At 45.3% G+C, this 20,245-nt stretch overlaps 1 protein-coding gene across 1 annotated transcript in view; it reads left to right on the top strand.

Annotated features, from left to right (window-relative positions):
• The first annotated feature begins 1,396 nt into the window (after positions 1-1,396).
• Positions 1,397-20,245, top strand: part of ube3d (ubiquitin protein ligase E3D) — a 139,093-nt gene continuing 120,244 nt past the window's right edge. Inside the window, exons 1-4 of the mRNA XM_033020831.1 lie at positions 1,397-1,757; positions 8,339-8,535; positions 12,021-12,111; positions 17,938-18,175. Coding sequence (XP_032876722.1) covers positions 1,621-1,757; positions 8,339-8,535; positions 12,021-12,111; positions 17,938-18,175 — 663 coding nt within the window. The 5' untranslated portion in view covers positions 1,397-1,620. The remainder of the gene's footprint in view (positions 1,758-8,338; positions 8,536-12,020; positions 12,112-17,937; positions 18,176-20,245) is intronic.

The raw sequence follows: 20,245 nt of genomic DNA, 5'->3' as shown, positions 1-20,245 counted from the left end.
GGATAAGTCAGCTGGAGTATTGCGCTTCCAGGTGTGGGGGTATACTCCTATTAAATGACAATGGAGGCATATATGACAGTGTCATTTAATAAGCCGAAGGGCCTGTTCCAGTGCTGTACTAATCTAAGAACAAAACACAAAGTGCTGGAGGAACTCAGCGTATGTGTAGGAAGAAATTGCAGATGCTGGTTTACACCGAAGGTAGTCGCAAAATGCTGGAGTAACTCAGCGGAACAGGCAGCATCTCTGGAGAGAAGGAATGGTCTTAACCCTTCCTCGGACTGAGAGTCAGGGGAGAGGGAAACTAGAAATATGGAAGAGCAAGGTGTGAAAATGACAGATCAAAGCAGATGACTATCAAGGAAATATAGAAGGGATCATTGTTAGCTGAGGGGAAGGTGTCAGTGAAGCACACAATCAGGATGGTATTAGCAGGCGATGTTTCGGGACAGGATCCTTTTTGAAGCCAGGATTCGTCTTTGAAGGAAGGATGAAGAAAGGTCCATGCTTTAAACACCATCTGCCTATTCCCTCCACAGATGTTGCCTGACCCATTGAGTTCCTCCAGTACTTTGTGTTTTGCTTAAGATCATAGCATCTGCCGTTTCTCAAGTCTCCACTGCAGTGTTTTTGTGAAACCCAAGGGCACAAAAAGTGAACTGCACACTGATTGCAGCCGAGGATCAAAACACGAGTGTCTGTGGCAGCAGAGGTAACTCCTGCACCTCCCCTGCAATAGTGGGGACTGATTGCCCTCATTCTGTGCCATTCCATAGAACATAGAAAAATACAGCACAAGAATAGGCTCTTCGGCCCACAATGTCTGTGCCGAACATGATGTCAAGTCATACTAATCTTCTCTACCTGCACATGATCCATATCACGACATTCTCTACATATTCATGTGCCTATCCAAAAGCATCTTAAATGCCACTATTGCAACTGCCACCTCCATCCCTGGCAGTTCCAGGCACCCACCACACTGAGCAAAAAAACCCTGCCCCGCACATCTCCGTAAATGGTTGCCCCTCTAGAGTACAGCTTTCAGCCATGCCATGGAGAAGGGTCTCGACCTGAAACGTCACCCATTCCTTCTCTCCAGAGATGCTGCCTGTCCCACCGAGTCACTCCAGCATTTTGTGTCTATCTTCGGTTTAAACCAGCATCTGCAGTGTAGTTCCTTCCTGCACATTCCAGCCCTGCCCTCCAGTCACTGACAACCAAAGATCCTCTGCTATAAGATCTTTGCTGACAACAACGGTTGTGCACATGTGTGCTTGAAATGCAGCTCTGAACTTCCGGGTGCAGGACGGGAAGCGTGCACGCGGAGTGGAGTTGTGCGCGTGCACGCGGAGTGGAGTTGTGCGCGTGCACGGCCCCTTGTGCAGAGCCGGCCCGGAGCCGCGCGTGCATGCGCCTGGTCCCAGGCAAAGATCATAGCTCCAGTATCTTTGGTCCCAGGGTTGGTGGGAGCGGAGACGTGCACGCGCCTGGTTCCCGGGCCGCGTTCGGAGAGGAGCAGCATCGTGCACGCGCCTGGTTCCCGGGCCGCGTTCGGAGAGAAGCAGCATCGTGCACGCGCATGGTTCCCGGGCCGCGTTCGGCGGAGCGCTGGGTTACATGTTGCTTGGCCGCATTTCGTTCAGCATTTGCTCAACGGGGCCTGCATTCGGGAGGGAAATGGAGGCAAAGATACCCCCGCCGAGGGTTTACTTAGAGATCAGAAACAGCACGCAAAATGGGCACTTAGTATTGGGGTAACTCTCTTTCTTTAATATGTAAGCTACCAAAGACTAGGCTGTATTTATTGTTCTGTTTCTGACTGCACGTTTGTTAAATAAGTGCATTGGTGCAATATTTTTGTAATCTAAGGCTGCATTAGATATGTTGCAGTTATAGTAAAACAAAGTGGAACACATTTTGGGAAATGAGTTTTACAAACACGAGTCACCCATTCCTTCTCTGAGTTACTCCAGCATTTTGCGTCTATCTTTACTAACAAGGAACTGCAGATGCTGATTAAAAAAAAAGACATAAAGTGCTGGAGTATTTCAGCGGGTCAGGCAGCAGTTCTGGAGAACAGGTCGGGTTGAAGCCCTCTGATTGTTGGGAGTGGGGGAGGAGAGAAAGGTGGGGGGCTGGCAAAGCCGTGCAAGTGATAGGTGGACACAAAGTGTTGGTGTAACTCAGCGGGTCAGGCAGCATCTCTGGTGAAATAGGATGGGTGAAGTTTTGGCTCAGGACCCTTCTTCAAACTGTCTGAGGAAGGGTCCCGACCCGAAACGTCACCCATCCATTTTCTCCAGAGATGCTGCCTGACATGCTGAGTTACACCAACACTTTGTGTCCATCTTCGGTATAAACCAGCATCTGCAGTTCTTTTTTATATGTGTTAAGTGGATTATAGGTGAAGGAGGGGAGGGTTTGGATAGACAGATGGTTGGGCCAGAGACTAAAGATGTGAGAAAAGGATAAATGAGGTGCAAATTGTGAAGCCACAGAAAGGAATGTAGGTGGAAGGGGAGAAATGGTTGCAACTCCAGGTGGGGGCGGCGAGGGTGTTTGTGTGGGTGGTGATGGCGATGAGGGAGGCAGGGGGTGGTGGTTATGGCAAAACAAAGTGGAACACCATTTATGAAAGGTTTGCGTGGGTTCTTATTGTCATTGATCTTAAAGGTCTGAGTAATTTAAACTCATTTTAATAGAGAAATTTAATTTAAAATATAAAATGTTGAAAATGCTCATCAGATCAACAAAACAATTAAGGTTTGAGGGTGATTTACCTGTCATGATGACTCTGTTTTAAATTTAATAGATTAACTACACCCATCAGGACAAAAACAATTGTGCCTTTAATTAACAATAGATTGTGAGGAAAATGGTGATAAATTAATTCATGTTGCAGCTGAAAAGGAGCTGGTAGTGATTGATAACTTATTGTTGATGGGCAATAACTTGTTCTTCTTTCGTCTCTGTAATCCTTTGCCAGTTCTCCACTGTATTTTGGCTTCATTTTCCAGCAGTCAAGAGTGTTTTATTGTCGTATGTCATAGATGGAATAACGAATGACATCCTTACTTGCAGCAGCACAACAGAATATGTAAACAAAGTGCATTGTAATAAGCAAAGTTCAGTGTGTGTATACACACACACACATCGTAATATATCCTCATCGTAATATTTTAGAGTCCATTATAAAGGATGAGGTTACGGAGTACTTAGAAGTTCATGATAAAATAGGCCGAAGTCAGCATGGCTTTGTGAAGGGGAGGTCTTGCTTGACAGATTTGCTGTAATTCTTTGAAGAAGTAAATAGCAGGACAGACAAAGGAGTCAGTCGATGTTTTTTACCTAGATTTTCAGAAAGCCTTTGATATGGTTGCCAGGGCTGCTGAGGAGGCTATGACGAAGTTGAGAGCCCACGCTATCGAAGGGCAGATACTAGCATGGATAGCAAGTTGGCTGGATGGCAGAAGACACAGTGGCAATAAGGGGATCTTTTTCTAGTTGGCTGTCAGTGACTAGTCAGAGGGTGGTGAATCTGCTGAATTATTTGCCACAGAAGGCTGTACAGGCCAAGTCTGGATATTTTTAAGGCAGAGATAGATAGATTCTTGATTAGTACGGGTGTCAGAGGTTATGGCGAGAAGGCAGGAGAATGAGGTTCGGAGGGAGAGATAGATCAGCCATGATTGAACAGCGGAGTATACTTGATGGTCCGAATGCCCTAATTCCACTCCTATCACTTATCACCTATGACCTTATGATCTCCTTACCACAGCTTCCACCCTCATCCGACAATAAATGTGAATCTGAAATCTGAATCATAATGTGCAAACTCCATCCAGACAAGCACCCATAGCCTGGATTGAACCTGGGTGTCTGGTGCTGTGAAGCAGCAACTCTAACACTGCACCACCGTGCTGCCTTCACTGTGATGAAACTGCTGTGGTTCAAAAGTTCATAGGAGCAGAAGTAGGTCATTCGGCCCATTGAGTCTACTCCACCATTCAATTATCGTTGATCTATCTTTCCCTCTTAACCCCATTCTCATGCTTTCTCCCCATAACCCCTGACACCTTACTAATCAAGAACCTGCCTTAAAAAATACCCATTGACTTGGCCTCCACAGCCGTTGTTTGTGGTATATATAAATTACTTGGCTGAAAATGTAGATTGATTATTTAGTAAGTTTGCAGATGACTCAACAATTGGTCGTTCTTCATCAGTCTGAAGAAGGGTCTTGACCCCAAACCAGAGATTCTCTCCAGAGATGCTGCCTGTCCTGCTAAGTTACTCCAGCATTTTGTGTCTATCTTCGATTTAAACCAGCATCTGCAGTTCTTTCCTACACAATTGATTTGAGAACAGCTCTGCCCAAGTCGACAAGAAATTGCAGAGAATTGTGGATTTTGCCCTGTCCGTCACACGGCCTAGGCTCCTGACCACTAACTCCATCTACACTTCATGCTGCCTCGGATCATCAGCCAACATAATCAAGGACATGAAGACAGATACAAAATGCTGGAGTAACTCAGCAGGAACAGGCAGCATCTCTGGAGAGAAGGAATGCCTGACGTATCGGGTCGTGACCCTTCTTGAAGAAGGGTCACGACCCCAAAAGTCAGCCATTCCTTCTCTCCAGAGATGCTACCTGTTCCTGCTGAGTTACTCCAGCATTTTGTGTCTACCTTCGGTTTCAATCAGCAACTGCAGTTCCTTCCTACACATAATCAAGGACACCCCAGCCATTCGCTCTCCTCCTCCTCTCTCGTCGTCCATCACACTCTGCAACACCTGGAAACCGCCAACACTTGCGCCCGCATCCTGTTCATGGACTTCAGTTCTGCATTCAACTCCATCAACCCGGTCAAACTCTTCCATAAATTAACGGACATGAACATTGACCCCTGCATCTGTCACTGGATCCACAGCTTCCTTTGGAACAGACAACAAAGGGTGAAGATACACAACACCACATCTCACCCTCTGCACGTCAGTACAGGAGCCCCTCAGGGCTGCGTCTTGTCACCCTGGTTATTCTCACTCTATACAAATCAACTCACATCCCAGTATAGTTCAGTCAAAATATACAAATACGCAGATGACACAACCATCATAGGTCTCATCTCTAACAACAACGAAACAGAATACCGCACTCAAACACACAAAGCAGTCACTTGGTGCACAGACAATAACCTCCTACTCAACACATCAAAAACCCATGAACTTATCATCGACCTTAGACGTAAGGCACAACCCAAGACCCCCCTACTCATCTCCGGCGAACCCATATCCACCACTGACTCATTCAAATTTCTTGGCACTCACATAAGCAATAACCTCAAATGGAAAACCAATTCAGATCACATTTATAAAAAAGCCAACCAAAGACTCTTCTTTCTCCGTCAGCTCAAGAAGTTCAGAGTGAGAAAACATCTCCTAAGCCATTTACACAGCCATCATCCAAAGCATGCTCACTTCATCAATAACAGTTTGGTACAGCAGTTTAGACACTCACTCCCGTAATAAACTACAGCGCATTGTCAACAAAGCAATCAAAATCATCAGCACCCCCTTTCCATCAATAGAATCACTCAATCTCAAACGGTCCATGTCAAGGGTGAAGAAAATCATTTCTGATCCCTCCCACCCAGCTCACCACATCTTCCACCTGCTGCCCTCAGGGAGGCGCTACAGATCACAGCCTGCCAAAACATCACGATTTAAAAACAGTTTCTATCCATATGCAATTCGAACTCTGAACACTCTATGATAATATCACAAAGCCACCTCGTGCATGTACTGTATACTGTATGTTGTTTGTGTTTTATGTTATGTTTGACGGGAATCAGCTTATTGTGTAACATCCTGTACTGAATATGAATTCCACCAGCTTGACTGTGTGGTCATTAAATAATCTTGAATCTTGAATCTTGATACAGAAGCTTGAAAGCACGTACCACCAGACTCGGGAACAGCTTCATCCCCTGCTGTTATCGGACTCTTGAATGGAACTCTCATATAATAAAAATTAATTCTCAATCTCCCTATCTACCTTGTGTGAGACCCTTACATTTAAATATATCTGCACGCTGTAGCTGTTACACTATATTCCGCACTCTATTTATTTTCTCTCTTTCCTCTCCCTGATGTGCGCATGTATGGTATGACTTGTCGTTCATGAGTATCGCGTGCAATGTATTTCACTATCTCAGTACAAATGACAATAATAAACCAACCTATTATCTCTTTAACAATAAATTATGAATTATGCTCACAAGATGATTCCTTATGTCACATAATTTGAGGTGAGGGGGGAAAGATTTAAGAGGAACCTGAGGGGTCACTTTTTCACACAAAGGGTGGTAGGTAAATGGAATGTGCTGCCAGAGAATGGAGTTGAGGCAGGTGTTATCACAACATTTAAGAAACATTTAGATGGGTACGTAGGGCAGTTTTACAGGGATATGGGCCAAATGCAGGCAGGTGGGACTCGTGTGCTCGTTGCTCACACATGACTGTGCTGCCAGATTCAGGGACAATAAGATCATAAAATTTGCGGATGACACAACAGTGGTGGGACTCATCAGCGGAGATGACGAATCAATGTACAGGGAGGAAGTAAAACAACTAGTGGACTGGTGCGGCAAAAATAATCTAGAATTAAATGTCGACAAAACAAAGGAGATGGTTGTCGACTTCAGGAGGGCGCAGCAGTCCAGAAAGACTGGATAGACTCGGTTTGTACTCGCTAGAATTTAAAAGATTGAGGGGGGATCTTATAGAAACTTACAAAATTCTTAAGGGGTTGGACAGGCTAGATGCAGGAAGATTGTTCCCGATGTTGGGGAAGTCCAGAACAAGGAGTCACAGTTTAAGGATAAGGGGGAAATCTTTTAGGACCGAGATGAGGAAAACTTTTTTCACACAGAGAGGGGTGAATCTCTGGAATTCTCTGCCGCAGAAGGTAGTTGAGGCCAGTTCATTGGCTATATTTAAGAGGGAGTTAGATGTGGCCCTTGTGGCTAAAGGGATCAGAGGGTATGGAGAGAAGGCAGGTACAGGATACTGAGTTGGACGATCAGCCATGATCATATTGAATGGCGGTGCAGGCTCGAAGGGCCGAATGGCCTACTCCTGCACCTATTTTCTATGTTTCTATACACCCCTCAACATCAGTGGCACCACAGTGGAGAGAGTGGAGAGTATTAAGTTCATAGGTGTGCAAATTACAGACAGCCTCACCTGGTCCAGGAACACCACTGGGACCGTCAAACGGGCCCCATCAGCGACTGCACTTCCTGAGGAAACTAAAACAGGCCTCACTCCCCACCAACATCCTCAGGACTTTCTACAGGGGCACGGTGGAGTCTGTACTCACGTACTGCATAAATACGTGGTACTCCACCTGCAACTGCTCGGACAGGAAGGCTCTGCAGAGGGTAGTGAGGGGAGCAGAGAGGATCATTGGCGTCTCCCTACCCTCGGTACAAGAACTGTTCCAGAGCCGTGTCTGAAAAAAGCTCAGAGAATTGCTAAGGACAAACTGCAACCCCTCCACATACACCTGGATCTCCTGCCATCAGGCAAGAGATATCGCAGCATCAAAGCCCGGACTACAAGACTGCTAAACAGCTTCCTGCCACAGGCTGTGAGGCTGCTAAACAGTCACTCTGTACTCACAGTCACCTGATTCTGCGGCTGGCACGGACACTTTAATAACTGGCACTGGCCACTTTAATAACTGGCACTGGCCACTCAAATCAGCTGCCCCGGACATTTTTATGATTGGTTTTACTGTATTTTAACGTTGTTGTTTTACCTGCTTTTAACTATTTATACTGTTCCATCAGGGACTGGATTGTTTTTAGTGTTATTATGTGTGAAATGTTTTAAATTTCATGTGCGATGCACCGGTATTCCCTGGGAAACGTATTTTCATTTTGCACTGTACAACTGTTGCTTGCAAGATGACAATAAAGGTTGATTGATTGATTGTGTAGTTGGGACATGTTGGTCAGTATGGGCAAGTTGGGCCGAAGGGCCTGCTTCACTCAATGACTCTATCTAAACTAATGTATTAAAAAATGCATAGACGTTCTTCAGAACGTCACCCATTCCTTATCTCCAGAGATGCTGCCTGTCCCGCTGAGTTACTCCAGCATTTTGTATCTATCTTTGGTTTAAACCAGCGTCTGCAGTTCCTTCTTGCATATTAAAAAATGCAGGTGAATTTTGAAGGTGGATGTTATTTTTCCAGGTTGCAACATGGAGTTGTACTTTGGTGTCCTGCAAATGGGTGAACAACTAACACTTTGTATTTAATTCTGCGCAGGAACTTCACCAAGGATCATTCCGAATTGCAAATTACTCTCGGCTTGTCATCCATGTGTCTGCAGAGTCCTGCGCAGCGTTTGACTATTGATTTGCCAGCAGGGGTCAGCGTTGCTCCTTCTTCCTGCCGCAACCTCCAGTATATTGCAGGAGATGGGTTGCACATGAGGCTGCAAGTTGTCACTGATTGTCCGAAAGGTGACTATGGTCTTGTATTTTGGCTAACTGAATTAAGTAAAAAATCGTCATGTAGCTTGTATTTCACAAATTGTCCATTTTGCAGAAGATTGTTTATCCACAAGGTCATAAGAGATGGGAGCAGAATTGTGCCATGCGGCCCATCCAGTCTACTCCACCACTCAATAATGGCTGATCTATCTCTCCCTCCTAACCCCATTCTCCTGCCTTCTCCCCACAACCCCTGACACCCGAACTAATCCGTTGTAGAAACAAGAAGCTGCATATGCTGGTTTACACATAAAAAGACACAGAGTGCTGGAGTAACTCTGTGGGCCAGGCAACATCTATGGAGAACATGGGTAGGTGATGCTTTGGGGACGGGACCCTGGTGAATCTCCTCTGAACCCTCTCCCGTACTATCACACCGCTGCCTTGCTTGATTCAGCCCCTTAGTGCCCAGTCATTAGTGCCCAGTCTTTTGATAGACACAAAATGCTGGAATATCTCAGCGGGTCAGGCAACATCTCTGGAGAAAAGGGAATAGGTGATGGTTCGGCTCGAGACCCTTCTTCAGGCTGTCGAGATGGTTTCCTCTCTCTTCCTCCGTACACCAGTCACTGTCCCATATTTCCCTTATATGCCCCTCCTTCTCCGCCCTCTCCCTCCTCCACTTCAACCCATATCGCTCCTTCCAGCTTTACACCTCACTCCTCCTCTTCTTGCCTTATCTGACATCCTTTTGTCTTCTTTTCACCTCGAGCCTTTGTCACTTTCTCCCATCTGTCAATCACACCCTTTCCCTCCCACCTATCACTCGTCAGGCTTTGCCCCACCGCCACCTCTCTTTTCCAGCTTTCTTCCCATCCCCCCCCTCTTCCCCCCCCCCCCCCCCCACCCACTCCCATCAGTCTGACAATAGATTTGACAAAAACGTCGCCTGTCCATTTCCTCCACAGATGCTGCCTGACCTGCTGGGTTTGTATTTTCATAAGTTCACAAGTGATAGGAGCAGAATTAGGCCATTCGGCCCATCAAGTCTACACCATTCAATCATGGCTGATCTATCTCTCCTTCTCAACCTCAATCTCCTCCCCATAACCCCTGACACATGTACTAATCACAAATCTATCTATGTTTTTAAAATATCCATTGACGGCCTCCACAGCCATCAGTGGCAATGAATTCCATAGATTCACCACCCTCTGACTAAAGAAATTCCCCCTCATCTCCTTCCTAAAGGAACGTCCTTTTATTCTGAGGCTATGACATCGGGTCCTAAACATGCTCTCCACATCCATTCTATCCTGGCCTTTCACTATTCGGTAAGCTTCAATGAAGTATGTCCTCATCCTTCTAAACTCCGGCGATCGGAGGCCCAGTGCTGTCAAACGCTCATCGTATGTTAACCTACTCATTTTGCTCAAGATGTCAGCGCCTGCTGTTCCTCGTGTTACCTTCCTAACGTGGTGCCTGTTGATTGCTGCTCGATTGGGCAGAATTCCGTGTCTCCCAAATTGCTTCATCTTTGTAAGACAGGGTTCTGGCCGCAGGCTTGCGTTGAGGGAGGGAGAGACGCAGCACTTTGAAGAGACTTTCAGCCTGTCAGCATGAAGCAATTCATCAGCTGAACGGTGCCTACCCTTGTTTCTGCTCATTAGTGGCTGAAAGACAAGCTGCACAAATTTCCCCCCGACTGACAGGCAGGTTGGGGATGAGATAGTTTGGATCCGTCTAAGCTGACTGTAAAATTGGAACAAGATGCTTGGTTGCCATCAGAGTAGTTAGACACAACGTGAGAGCAGGTCTTTTGTGCCAGTTGTGTATTCGTGGTTTCCTTTTAACTTAACTTCCCAGATGTGTATAATAGTTGATTAGGGATCTTGTCCGGTAATTTTTCTGCCTGCTTCTAATTTGAACATAATTCATGCTTATGGCTATTGTGAATTATGCAGTGTGTTTGTTTAGGGGTGACAAATGTATACAACTTGGCTTGTCAGCCACCAGAATGTACAGTATATAGTATTTTACAGATTCTATTCTTGAAGCATGCTTGTCAGTCACAGTGGTAGAAAATAGCCAGTTCAGTAAGGACTTGTAATACTTTAACTCCCCTTCTCATACCCACACTGACTTTTCTGTCCTGGGCCTCCTCCACTGTCAGAGTGAGGCCAAACACAAATAGTAGGAACAGCACCTCATATTTTGCTTGGGCAGCTTACAACCCAACGGTATGAATACTTTAGTGTAGTTTAGAGATATAGCGCGGAAGCAGGCCCTTCGGCCCACTGAGTCTCATAGGAGAAATCATATGCAGCTCACAGGGAGAACATACAAACTTCGTCCCGACAGCAACCGTAGTCAGGATCGAACCTGGGGCTCTGGCGCTGTAGGGCAGCAACTCTACCACTGCGCCACCATGCTGACTGGTAACTCTAAGTTCAAGTAACCCTTGCATTCCCTCTCTCTCGACCCTCCACCATCCTAGTTCTCCGACTAGTTTCACTGTCATCCTGCTTAGTTTCACTGTTTTGTATCATGTTATCATCACACCAACAACGGACCATTGTGGGCTCCAGTTTTCCTTGATCATCTAGCTGTCTTTGTTCTTTGCATACCTTTCATTCGTTTGTTCTTTGTACCTTTTCATATCTCTAGTTTCCCTCTCCCCTGAGGGTCTTGACCCAAAACATCACCTATTCCTTCTCTCCATGGATGCTGCCTGACCCGCTGAGTTACTCCAGCATTTTGTGTCTATCTTTAGTAAGGAACCATGTCTGGACAATAATGGGGGTGGAGCTCGACCTTGCGGTTGTGATGTTACAGTGATTGAAGGGCACCTTAACGTTAATAGTAAATGTCACCAAATCACCACTGATTCATGGTGGAGATTTAAAAAAAATCAATGCATGAAAAATGTGTCTTTTTTTTCTGGAATGGGGAAATATGCTATTAGGGAGAAAATCTGTGCGCCATTTGACATTGTAAAATGTAACCAGGTTTTTGATGCATCTCACAAAATCTTTAGTTCAAATTATTTTTAAGTGGACTGTAATAATAAATATCCAAAAATGAGAATTATCCTGGATTATATTGAATCTCTGAGAACATTGAAATTGTTGAAAACATCAAATTTGCACATTAATGTCTCCAATGTCCTATTATTTAATATATATATATATTTATATTTATATTTACATTTTATATTATAAATTGATTCTGATTCTGATTTAAATATATATGTGTTTTGTTTTCTCTCTGGAATGGGGAAATATGGTATTGGGGAGACAATCTATGAACCATAAGTCATTGTAAAATGTAACCGGGTTTTTGATGCATCTCACAAAAACTATAGTTCAAATGATATATATTTATATACAGTATATACACACACACACACACTATACATATATATATATATATATAATATTTCATTATAAGATAGAATTATGAAGAATTCAATTTTAATTATTTGTCACTATTAATAACATTTCCTGTTTCTTTAGAGCTGGCCCCAACTGTGGTCCGGACATTGAAAGCCCAAGTCTGCTATGTCTTTCAGTGCCAGAGCTGTGGGAAAACTCTACTCGAGACGCAGTAAGGGAAATTATTGATTTTTCTTTCCATGAGTGGCAGTATAGAAACGCTTGCGATATAAATAGCGACTGTATAAATCAGATACTGGATTCAGTATTGGAAGTCACATTAGGCATTGAGCTTCACCTTTAACTCATTAGGTCATAAGTTAATGTGTTTCACTGAGCAGAGAAATCTGGGCTGCCATTCACGTTTAGTACTGAGGGAGACCGTATCTGTTGGAAGATACATTAAACTGAGTCCCTGCCTTCCCTCTAACGCAGACGTAAACAATTGCAAGCCACTTTTCTCAGTCGAGCAGGCAAATTCTGTAGCTGTCCGGGCTGATATTTATTTCCAAATCAAGTATTCTACTTGGACATTCATGACAATGCTGTTTGTGGGATCTTTCAATGTGCAAATTAGCTGCTATGTTTCATTAGTTTTAGTCTTTAGAGAAACAGTGCGGAAACAGGCCTTTCGGCCCACCTAGTCCACGCTGACCAGCGGTCACCCCGTATACATGCTAGGGACAATTTACAATTTTACTGAAGCCAATTATCCTACAAACCTACATGTGGAGTGTGGGAGGTAACCGGAGCACCCAGAGAAAATGGTCACAGGGAGTACATACAAACTCCACACAGACAGTACCCGTAGTCAAGATCGAACCCGGGTCTCTGGTGCTATAAGGCAGCAACACTAGCGCTGCGTCACCCAGCCGCCCCTTATTTCTTACAATACAGCAGTGATTATACCATCTCAAAATTGTGAAAGTTATATAAATGCTAGTGCTCTTTTGTTTACCTTCTTTACTCAAGTCAAGTCAAGACACAAGGAATTGCAGACGCTGGAATCTTTGGCAGAACAAAAATTGCTGGAGGAACTCAGCAGATGAAGGTATCATTTGTGGAGGAAATGGACAGATGACGTTTTGAGTCGGGAGCCTTCTTCAGACTGGTTTTGGGTGGGTGGGGAAAAGCTGGATAAGAGTTTAGACCGACGAAGGGCGCCGACCTGAAACGTTGTCTGTCCCTTCTCTAAACAGATGCTGCCTGACCCGCTCAACACTTTGTGTTTTGCTCAGGGTGCTTGGGGTCTCCACCCGAAACGTCACCCATTCCTTCTCTCCAGAGATGCTGCTTCACCCACTGAGTTACTCCACCATTTTGTGTCTACCTTTGATTTAAACCAGCATCTGCAGTTCTGAGACGTGAATTGGCCAAGATAGACTGGCAATTGATTCTTAATGGGTTGACGGTGGATATGCAATGGAAGGCATTTAATGACTGCATGGATGAACTACAACAATTGTTCATCCCAGTTTGGCAAAAAAATAAATCAGGGAAGGTAGTGCATCCGTGGATAACAAGGGAAATCAGGGATAGTATCAAACAAAAGATGAAGCGTACAAATTAGCCAGAAATTCAGTCCAGCAGAGGAGGACAAAGGGCTTAATTAGGAAAGGGAAAATAGATTATGAAAGAAAACTGTCAGGGAACATAAAAACTGACTGCAAAAGCTTTTATAGATATGTGAAGAGAAAAAGATTAGTTAAAACAAATGTAGGTCCCTTGCAGTCAGAAACAGGTGAATTGATCATGGGGAACAAGGACATGGCAGACCAATTGAATAACTACTTTGGTTCTGTCTTCACTAAGGAAGACATAAATAATCTGCCGGAAATAGCAGGGGACCGGGGATCAAATGAGATGGAGGAACTGAGTGAAATCTAGGTTAGCCGGGAAGTGGTGTTAGGTAAATTGAATGGATTAAAGGCCGATAAATCCCCAGGGCCAGATAGGCTGCATCCCAGAGTACTTAAGGAAGTAGCCCCAGAAATAGTGGATGCATTAGTGATAATTTTTCAAAACTCTTTAGATTCTGGAGTAGTTCCTGAGGATTGGAGGGTAGCTAATGTAACCCCACTTTAAAAAGGGAGGGAGAGAGAAAACAGGGAATTACAGACCAGTTAGTCTAACGTCGGTAGTGGGGAAACTGCTAGAATCAGTTATTAAAGATGGGATAGCAGCACATTTGGAAAGTGGTGAAATCATTGGACAAAGTCAGCATGGATTTATGAAAGGTAAATCATGTCTGACGAATCTTATAGAATTTTTCGAGGATGTAACTAGTAGAGTGGATAAGGGAGAACCAGTGGATGTGTTATATCTGGACTTTCAGAAGGCTTTCGACAAGGTCCCACATAAGAGATTAGTATACAAACTTAAAGCACACGGTATTGGGGGTTCAGTATTGATGTGGATAGAGAACTGGCTGGCAGACAGGAAGCAAAGAGTAGGAGTAAACGGGTCCTTTTCACAATGGCAGGCAGTGACTAGTGGGGTACCGCAAGGCTCAGTGCTGGGACCCCAGCTATTTACGATATATATTAATGATTTGGACGAGGGAATTGAATGCAACATCTCCAAGTTTGCGGATGACACGAAGCTGGGGGGCAGTGTTAGCTGTGAGGAGGATGCTAGGAGGCTGCAAGGTGACTTGGATAGGCTGGGTGAGTGGGCAAATGCATGGCAGATGCAGTATAATGTGGATAAATGTAGGTTATCCACTTTGGTGGCAAAAACAGGAAAGTAGACTATTATCTGAATGGTGGCCGATTAGGAAAGGGGGAGATGCAACGAGACCTGGGTGTCATGGTACACCAGTCATTGAAAGTAGGCATGCAAGTGCAGCAGGCAGTGAAGAAGGCGAATGGTATGTTAGCATTCATAGCAAAAGGATTTGAGTATAGGAGCAGGGAGGTTCTACTGCAGTTGTACAGGGTCTTGGTGAGACCACACCTGGAGTATTGCGTACAGTTTTGGTCTCCTAATCTGAGGAAAGACATTCTTGCCATAGAGGGAGTACAGAGAAGGTTCACCAGACTGATTCCTGGGTTGTCAGAACTTTCATATGAAGAAAGACTGGATAGACTCGGGTTGTACTCGCTAGAATTTAGAAGATTGAGGGGGGATCTTATAGAAACGTACATAATTCTTAAGAGGTTGGACAGGCTAGATGCAGGAAGATTATTTCCGATGTTGGGGAAGTCCAGAACAAGGGGTCACAGTTTAAGGATAAGGTGGAAATCTTTTAGGACCGAGATGAGGAAAACATTTTTCACACAGAGAGTGGTGAATCTCTAGAATTCTCTGCCACAGAAGGTAGTCGAGGCCAGTTCATTGGCTATATTTAAGAGGGAGTTAGATGTGACCCTTGTGGCTAAAGGGATCAGGGCGTATGGAGAGAAGGCAGGTACAGGATACGGAGTTGGATGATCAGCCATGATCATATTGAATGGCGGTGCAGGCTCGAAGGGCCGAATGGCCTACTCCTGCACCTATTTTCTATGTTTCTATGTTTCTTTCTTACACAGATGAACCATAGTGTTCTGTTGTCAAGGTGGGATTAGGGTTGTTCGGTTTTGTTCAGGAACCTGATAGTTGTTGGAAAGTAGCTCTTCCTGAACATGGTGTTGTGGAACTTGAGGCAACGCCACAATTCTTTCAATAGAAACAACGTTTAATTTTTGCTGATTCTTTAAGTCCTGATTTAGTTATTTTCCGTGATGTTTCCTGTTTGTGACACATTGTGGTTAAGATAGAGAACATCTCTCTGTGGTAATGTTTGTTCAACGTGTCATTTGTGACGCAGTTAAGATGAGAGACAGCCTAGCAATTGAGGTACTTTGAACAACATGGACTAGTACTGAAGGTAGGAACAGGTGACTTTCTAGAGTAACTCACATGGTCAGGCAGCATCCCTGGAGAGAAAAAGAATAGGCAACTTTTCAAGTCGGAACCCTTTAGACTGCTGAAGCTGAAATGTCACCTATCCATGATCTCCAGAGATGCTGCCTGTCCTGCTGAGTTACTCCAGAATTTAGTGTTTATCTCCGATATATACCAGCATCTGCAGTTCCTTCCTACACACGGAGTTGTGCTGGATCAGCACTCACTATCCTCCGTGCCCCTACCGACGAGGCATGGTGGAAGCTGAGTGGACCTTTGACCAGCATCAAGGTGGCATAGTCCCAAAGCTCTGTCTCTTGGCAGGCTTTGACAGGCCTGGATAGAGTGGATGTGGAGAGGATGTTTCCACTGGTGGGAAAGTCTAGGACCAGAGGCCATAGCCTCAGAATAAAAGGACGTACCTTCAGTAAGGAGATGGGAAGGAATTTCTTTAGTCAGAGGGTAGTGAATCTGTGGAATTCATTACCGCAGGCGGCTGTGGCGGCCAAGTCAATGGATAGAGTGGATTTCATTGGTCAAATGGTCTAATTCTGCTCCCTGTGTGCTTAAGCAAAGCAAGAATTTCATTGTCCTATACAGGGACACATGACAATAAACTCACTTGAACTTGAATTTGAACTTATGAAAACTCTCAATGGAACTTTGGCTTCTGTCAAATCAATCAAAGCTTTTGATAGTTTATTTTCTAACTTCAAAATCTAAATGTGGAGTTTGTGCATTCAATGGTCCAATAGTACTTTATGGTCACATGTACCTAGGTACAGTGAAATTTCTTTTTTAAATGTTGCTATATGTGAGCATATCAAAGAGGGGACCTGATGTGGGAGGGGGGGGGGGGTGGGGGACAGAACAAAGAGGGGGACCCAGAACAAAGAGGGGGACTACAAATGGAATACTTTGTGTTACAAATGGAATGCTTTCTAACTTTGTCAGCGTCCTTTATGTAGCGACTCTTTGCATACCTTGGGTATTCAAAGCAAAGAATCTCACTGACATGTCACATGTGACAATAAAGTATCTTCATTCATTCATTAATTTCCAAGTAGAAGAGTGTAAGAATGGTAGATTATACTGAGGCAGTACACAAGAGTTACCACATTTCCAGTGCCAAACTTGTATCCTTTAAGTTTCAAAGTTCTTAAAACCTTAAAGTCTTAACCTCTGCCTGTGTCTGGAGGAAACCCTCACGGTCACAGGGAGAACGTGCCAACTCCACACAGACAGCACCTGAGGTCAGGATCGAACCTGGGTCTCTGGTGCTGTGAGGCAGTAGCTTTACCTGTTATGTCACTGTGCTGTCCTTATTTTCCTGATCACATCAGGAAGATCTCAATGTGTAGGAAGTAACTGCAGATGCTGGTTCACACTGAAGATTGACACAAAGTGCTGGAGTAACTCAGCGGGACAGGCAGCATCTCTGGAGAGAAGGATGGGTGGCGTTTTGGGTCAGAACCCTTCTTCAGTCTGAAAGTAGAGGGGAGCAAAGATCTCATTGCTTCTTCTAAATAGCCTTTTTAGGCAAGAGTGTATAAATATTAACTGAAATCAATGACTTTACTACCTCTGCCCCATAACTTTTTTTCCCTTTTTATATCTGTTGGAATAGTCGTTACAGAGTTGCTGTGAAGTATAGTTTTCTCCCTTTATGGAAATAAGCTTACAATGTGGTGAGCCTTACTGCAAGCCCATTTTAATTGAGAACTGAGAGTGGCACGGTGGTGCAGCGGTAGAGTTGCTGCCTTACAGCACCAGAGACCCGGGTTAGATCCTGACTGCAGATGCTGCACTCAAGTTCTCCCCGTGACCTGTGTGAGGGATCTCCGGGATCTCCGGGTTCCTCCCACACTCCAAAGACGTACAGATTTGTAGGTTAATTGGCTTGGTATAAATGGAAGTTGTCCCTGGTGTTCAGGACAAAGTTAGTGTGAGGGGATCGCTGGTCGGCGTGGACACGGTGGGCCGAAGGGCCTGTTTCCACGCTGTATCTCTAAACTAAACGACACTAAACTAAAGTAAATTGTCAGGCTCTGTCTTACAACTGAACTCATAAGTTGAACATGAATATTAATACAATGCGATGCTTTGTGCGCAGGATGTTCCGGAGAGTTCTACCTTTACCAAATGGAGATTGGAATGACATGGTGGATCACTGGTGCTGCCATTCCAACCCGTTTGCCCGGCAGTTTCAGCCAAAGTTGGACGACTGCTTCTTGGGGGATACTTTCCTGTTGGTGAACGCGGCAAGTGTGGATAGTGCGGCTGTGTGTGAAGAGAGGGAAAGCGGATCAGAGATCAGGCAGAGTGTGGGTGACACTGGAGCCCAGGTGAAGGTAGGGATATTTACTTTAATCGACACCATCCAATCAAAGATTTTGTACTTGCATTTTAGACCATGGGCGTTTTCAGTGATACAGTGCGGAAACAGGCCCTTCAGCCCATCGAGTCCGGGACGACCAGCAATCCCCGCACACTGACGCTATCCTGCACAATTTATAATTTTACCAAACCCAATTAACCTACAAATCTGTACGTCTTTGGAGTGTGGGAGAAACCAAAGCATGCAGGGAGAACCCATGCAGGTCACAGGAAGAACGCACAAACTCTATACAGACAACACCTGTGGTCAGGATCGAACCTGGGTCTCTGGCACTGTAAGGCTGCAACTCTACTGCTGCACCACCATGTTTTTCTTCCCATTGAGATAAAATGACCCATGAGACCCATGAGGCAAAGCAAGACTTCCTAGTCTGATCCGTGTGAAACTGGACATATAGTCATCCAGCGTGGAAACAGGCCCTTTGGCCCAACATGTCCCGTCTGCACTAGTCCCACCTGACTGTGGTTAGCCCATATCCCTCTTAACCTATCCTATCCATGGACCCTTTCTATTTCTATTTTCTTTATATATATAGAAAATGATTTTCTATATTCATTTTTCATTTTATTTATATATATATATATATATATATACAGGTGCACAACCTTTTATCCGAAAGCCTTGGGACCAGACACTTCTCGGATTTCGGAATTTTTCGGATTTCCGAATGGAAGATTTTTAGCGTAGATTAGGTAGGTAGCGCAGGCGGCTTGAAAAGTCTGGAGCGGCTGCCTCCTCCCCGGAGACCGGGGAATCATTGTAAATCATTGCTTAAATGTTAGTCAGTTAGTTTGGAGGGATTTTATGTGGTGGGGGGGTGAAGGGGGAAACTTTAATTCTTAGTCCCCTACCTGGTCGGAGAGGCGGGGAGCGGGCAATGCCTTACCGGGTCGCCGTGCAGTAAGCTCCGGAGCGCTGTGGCCGCCGACTCCCAACATCGCGGAGCTGGGGGCTGCGGGCGTCCAGCCGCGGGCGGCGCCGGTTGGAGCTCCGACCCAGGCAACTCTATCCCTGGCTGCGCGGCGCTCCAAATCCAGCGCTGCCCGCGGCCGGACGCCCGCAGCCCCAGCTCCGTGATGTTGGGAGTCGGCAGCGTCGCAGCGCTGGGATACCAGCGGGGAGCGGGCAATGCCTTACTGGGTCGCCGTGCGGTAAGCTCCGGAGCGCTGTGACCGCCGACACACAACATCGCGGAGCTGGGGCTGCGGGCGTCCGGCCGCGGGCAGCACTGGATTTGGAGCGCCGCGCAGCCAGGGATAGAGCTGCCTGGGTCGGAGCCCTCCCCCTCACATAAAAGCCCTCCAAACTAACTAACTTACATTTAAGCAATGGTTTACAGATGTTTAAGTGTCTCCCCGGTCTCGGGGAGGAGGCAGCCGCTACAGTAGTACAGACGTGGGTTGACCGTGGGTCGTTTCGGGTCAAGTTTGGCGCCAAACGCGAAGTTTGGTGTGCAGACGACATCCTGGAAAAAATGTCCGGCTTTCGGAGTTTTTCGGTTTCCGGAACTCCGGATAAAAGGTTGTGCACCTGTATATATATATATATATATATATATTTGTAATGTTCTTCTCTTTGGGCGGCACAGTGGTGCAGTTGGTAGATCTCTGACTCACAGCGCCACGGACAAGTGTTTGGCGCTGACCTTGAGTGCTGCCTGTGTGGAGTCTGCACCTTAATCCTACAACCCCATGAGTTTCCTGAGGGTGCTCTGGTTTCATCCCTCATCCTAGTGATATGTAGGTTTGTAGTTTGTAGGCTCTGAATAACCTCTAGTTTGTTATATATATTCTCCTTTTTTATATCAGTTTGAAGAGTGGCGCAGCGGTAGAGTTGCTGCCTTACAGCAAAATACAGCACCAGGAGACCCGGGTTCGATCCTGATTGCAGGCGCTGTCTGTACGTTCTCACCGTGACCTGCGTGGGTTTTATCCGAGATCTTCGGTTTCCTCCCACATTCCAAAGACGTATGGTTTGTAGGTTAATTGGCTTGATTAATTGGCTGGATAAATGTAAAAATTGT

Source organism: Amblyraja radiata, chromosome 5 (assembly GCF_010909765.2).
Source record: "Amblyraja radiata isolate CabotCenter1 chromosome 5, sAmbRad1.1.pri, whole genome shotgun sequence".
In the NCBI taxonomy this organism is placed as follows: domain Eukaryota; kingdom Metazoa; phylum Chordata; class Chondrichthyes; order Rajiformes; family Rajidae; genus Amblyraja; species Amblyraja radiata.
Note: the sequence above shows the minus strand (reverse complement) of the source record. Positions and strands in the feature narration are given on the sequence as shown.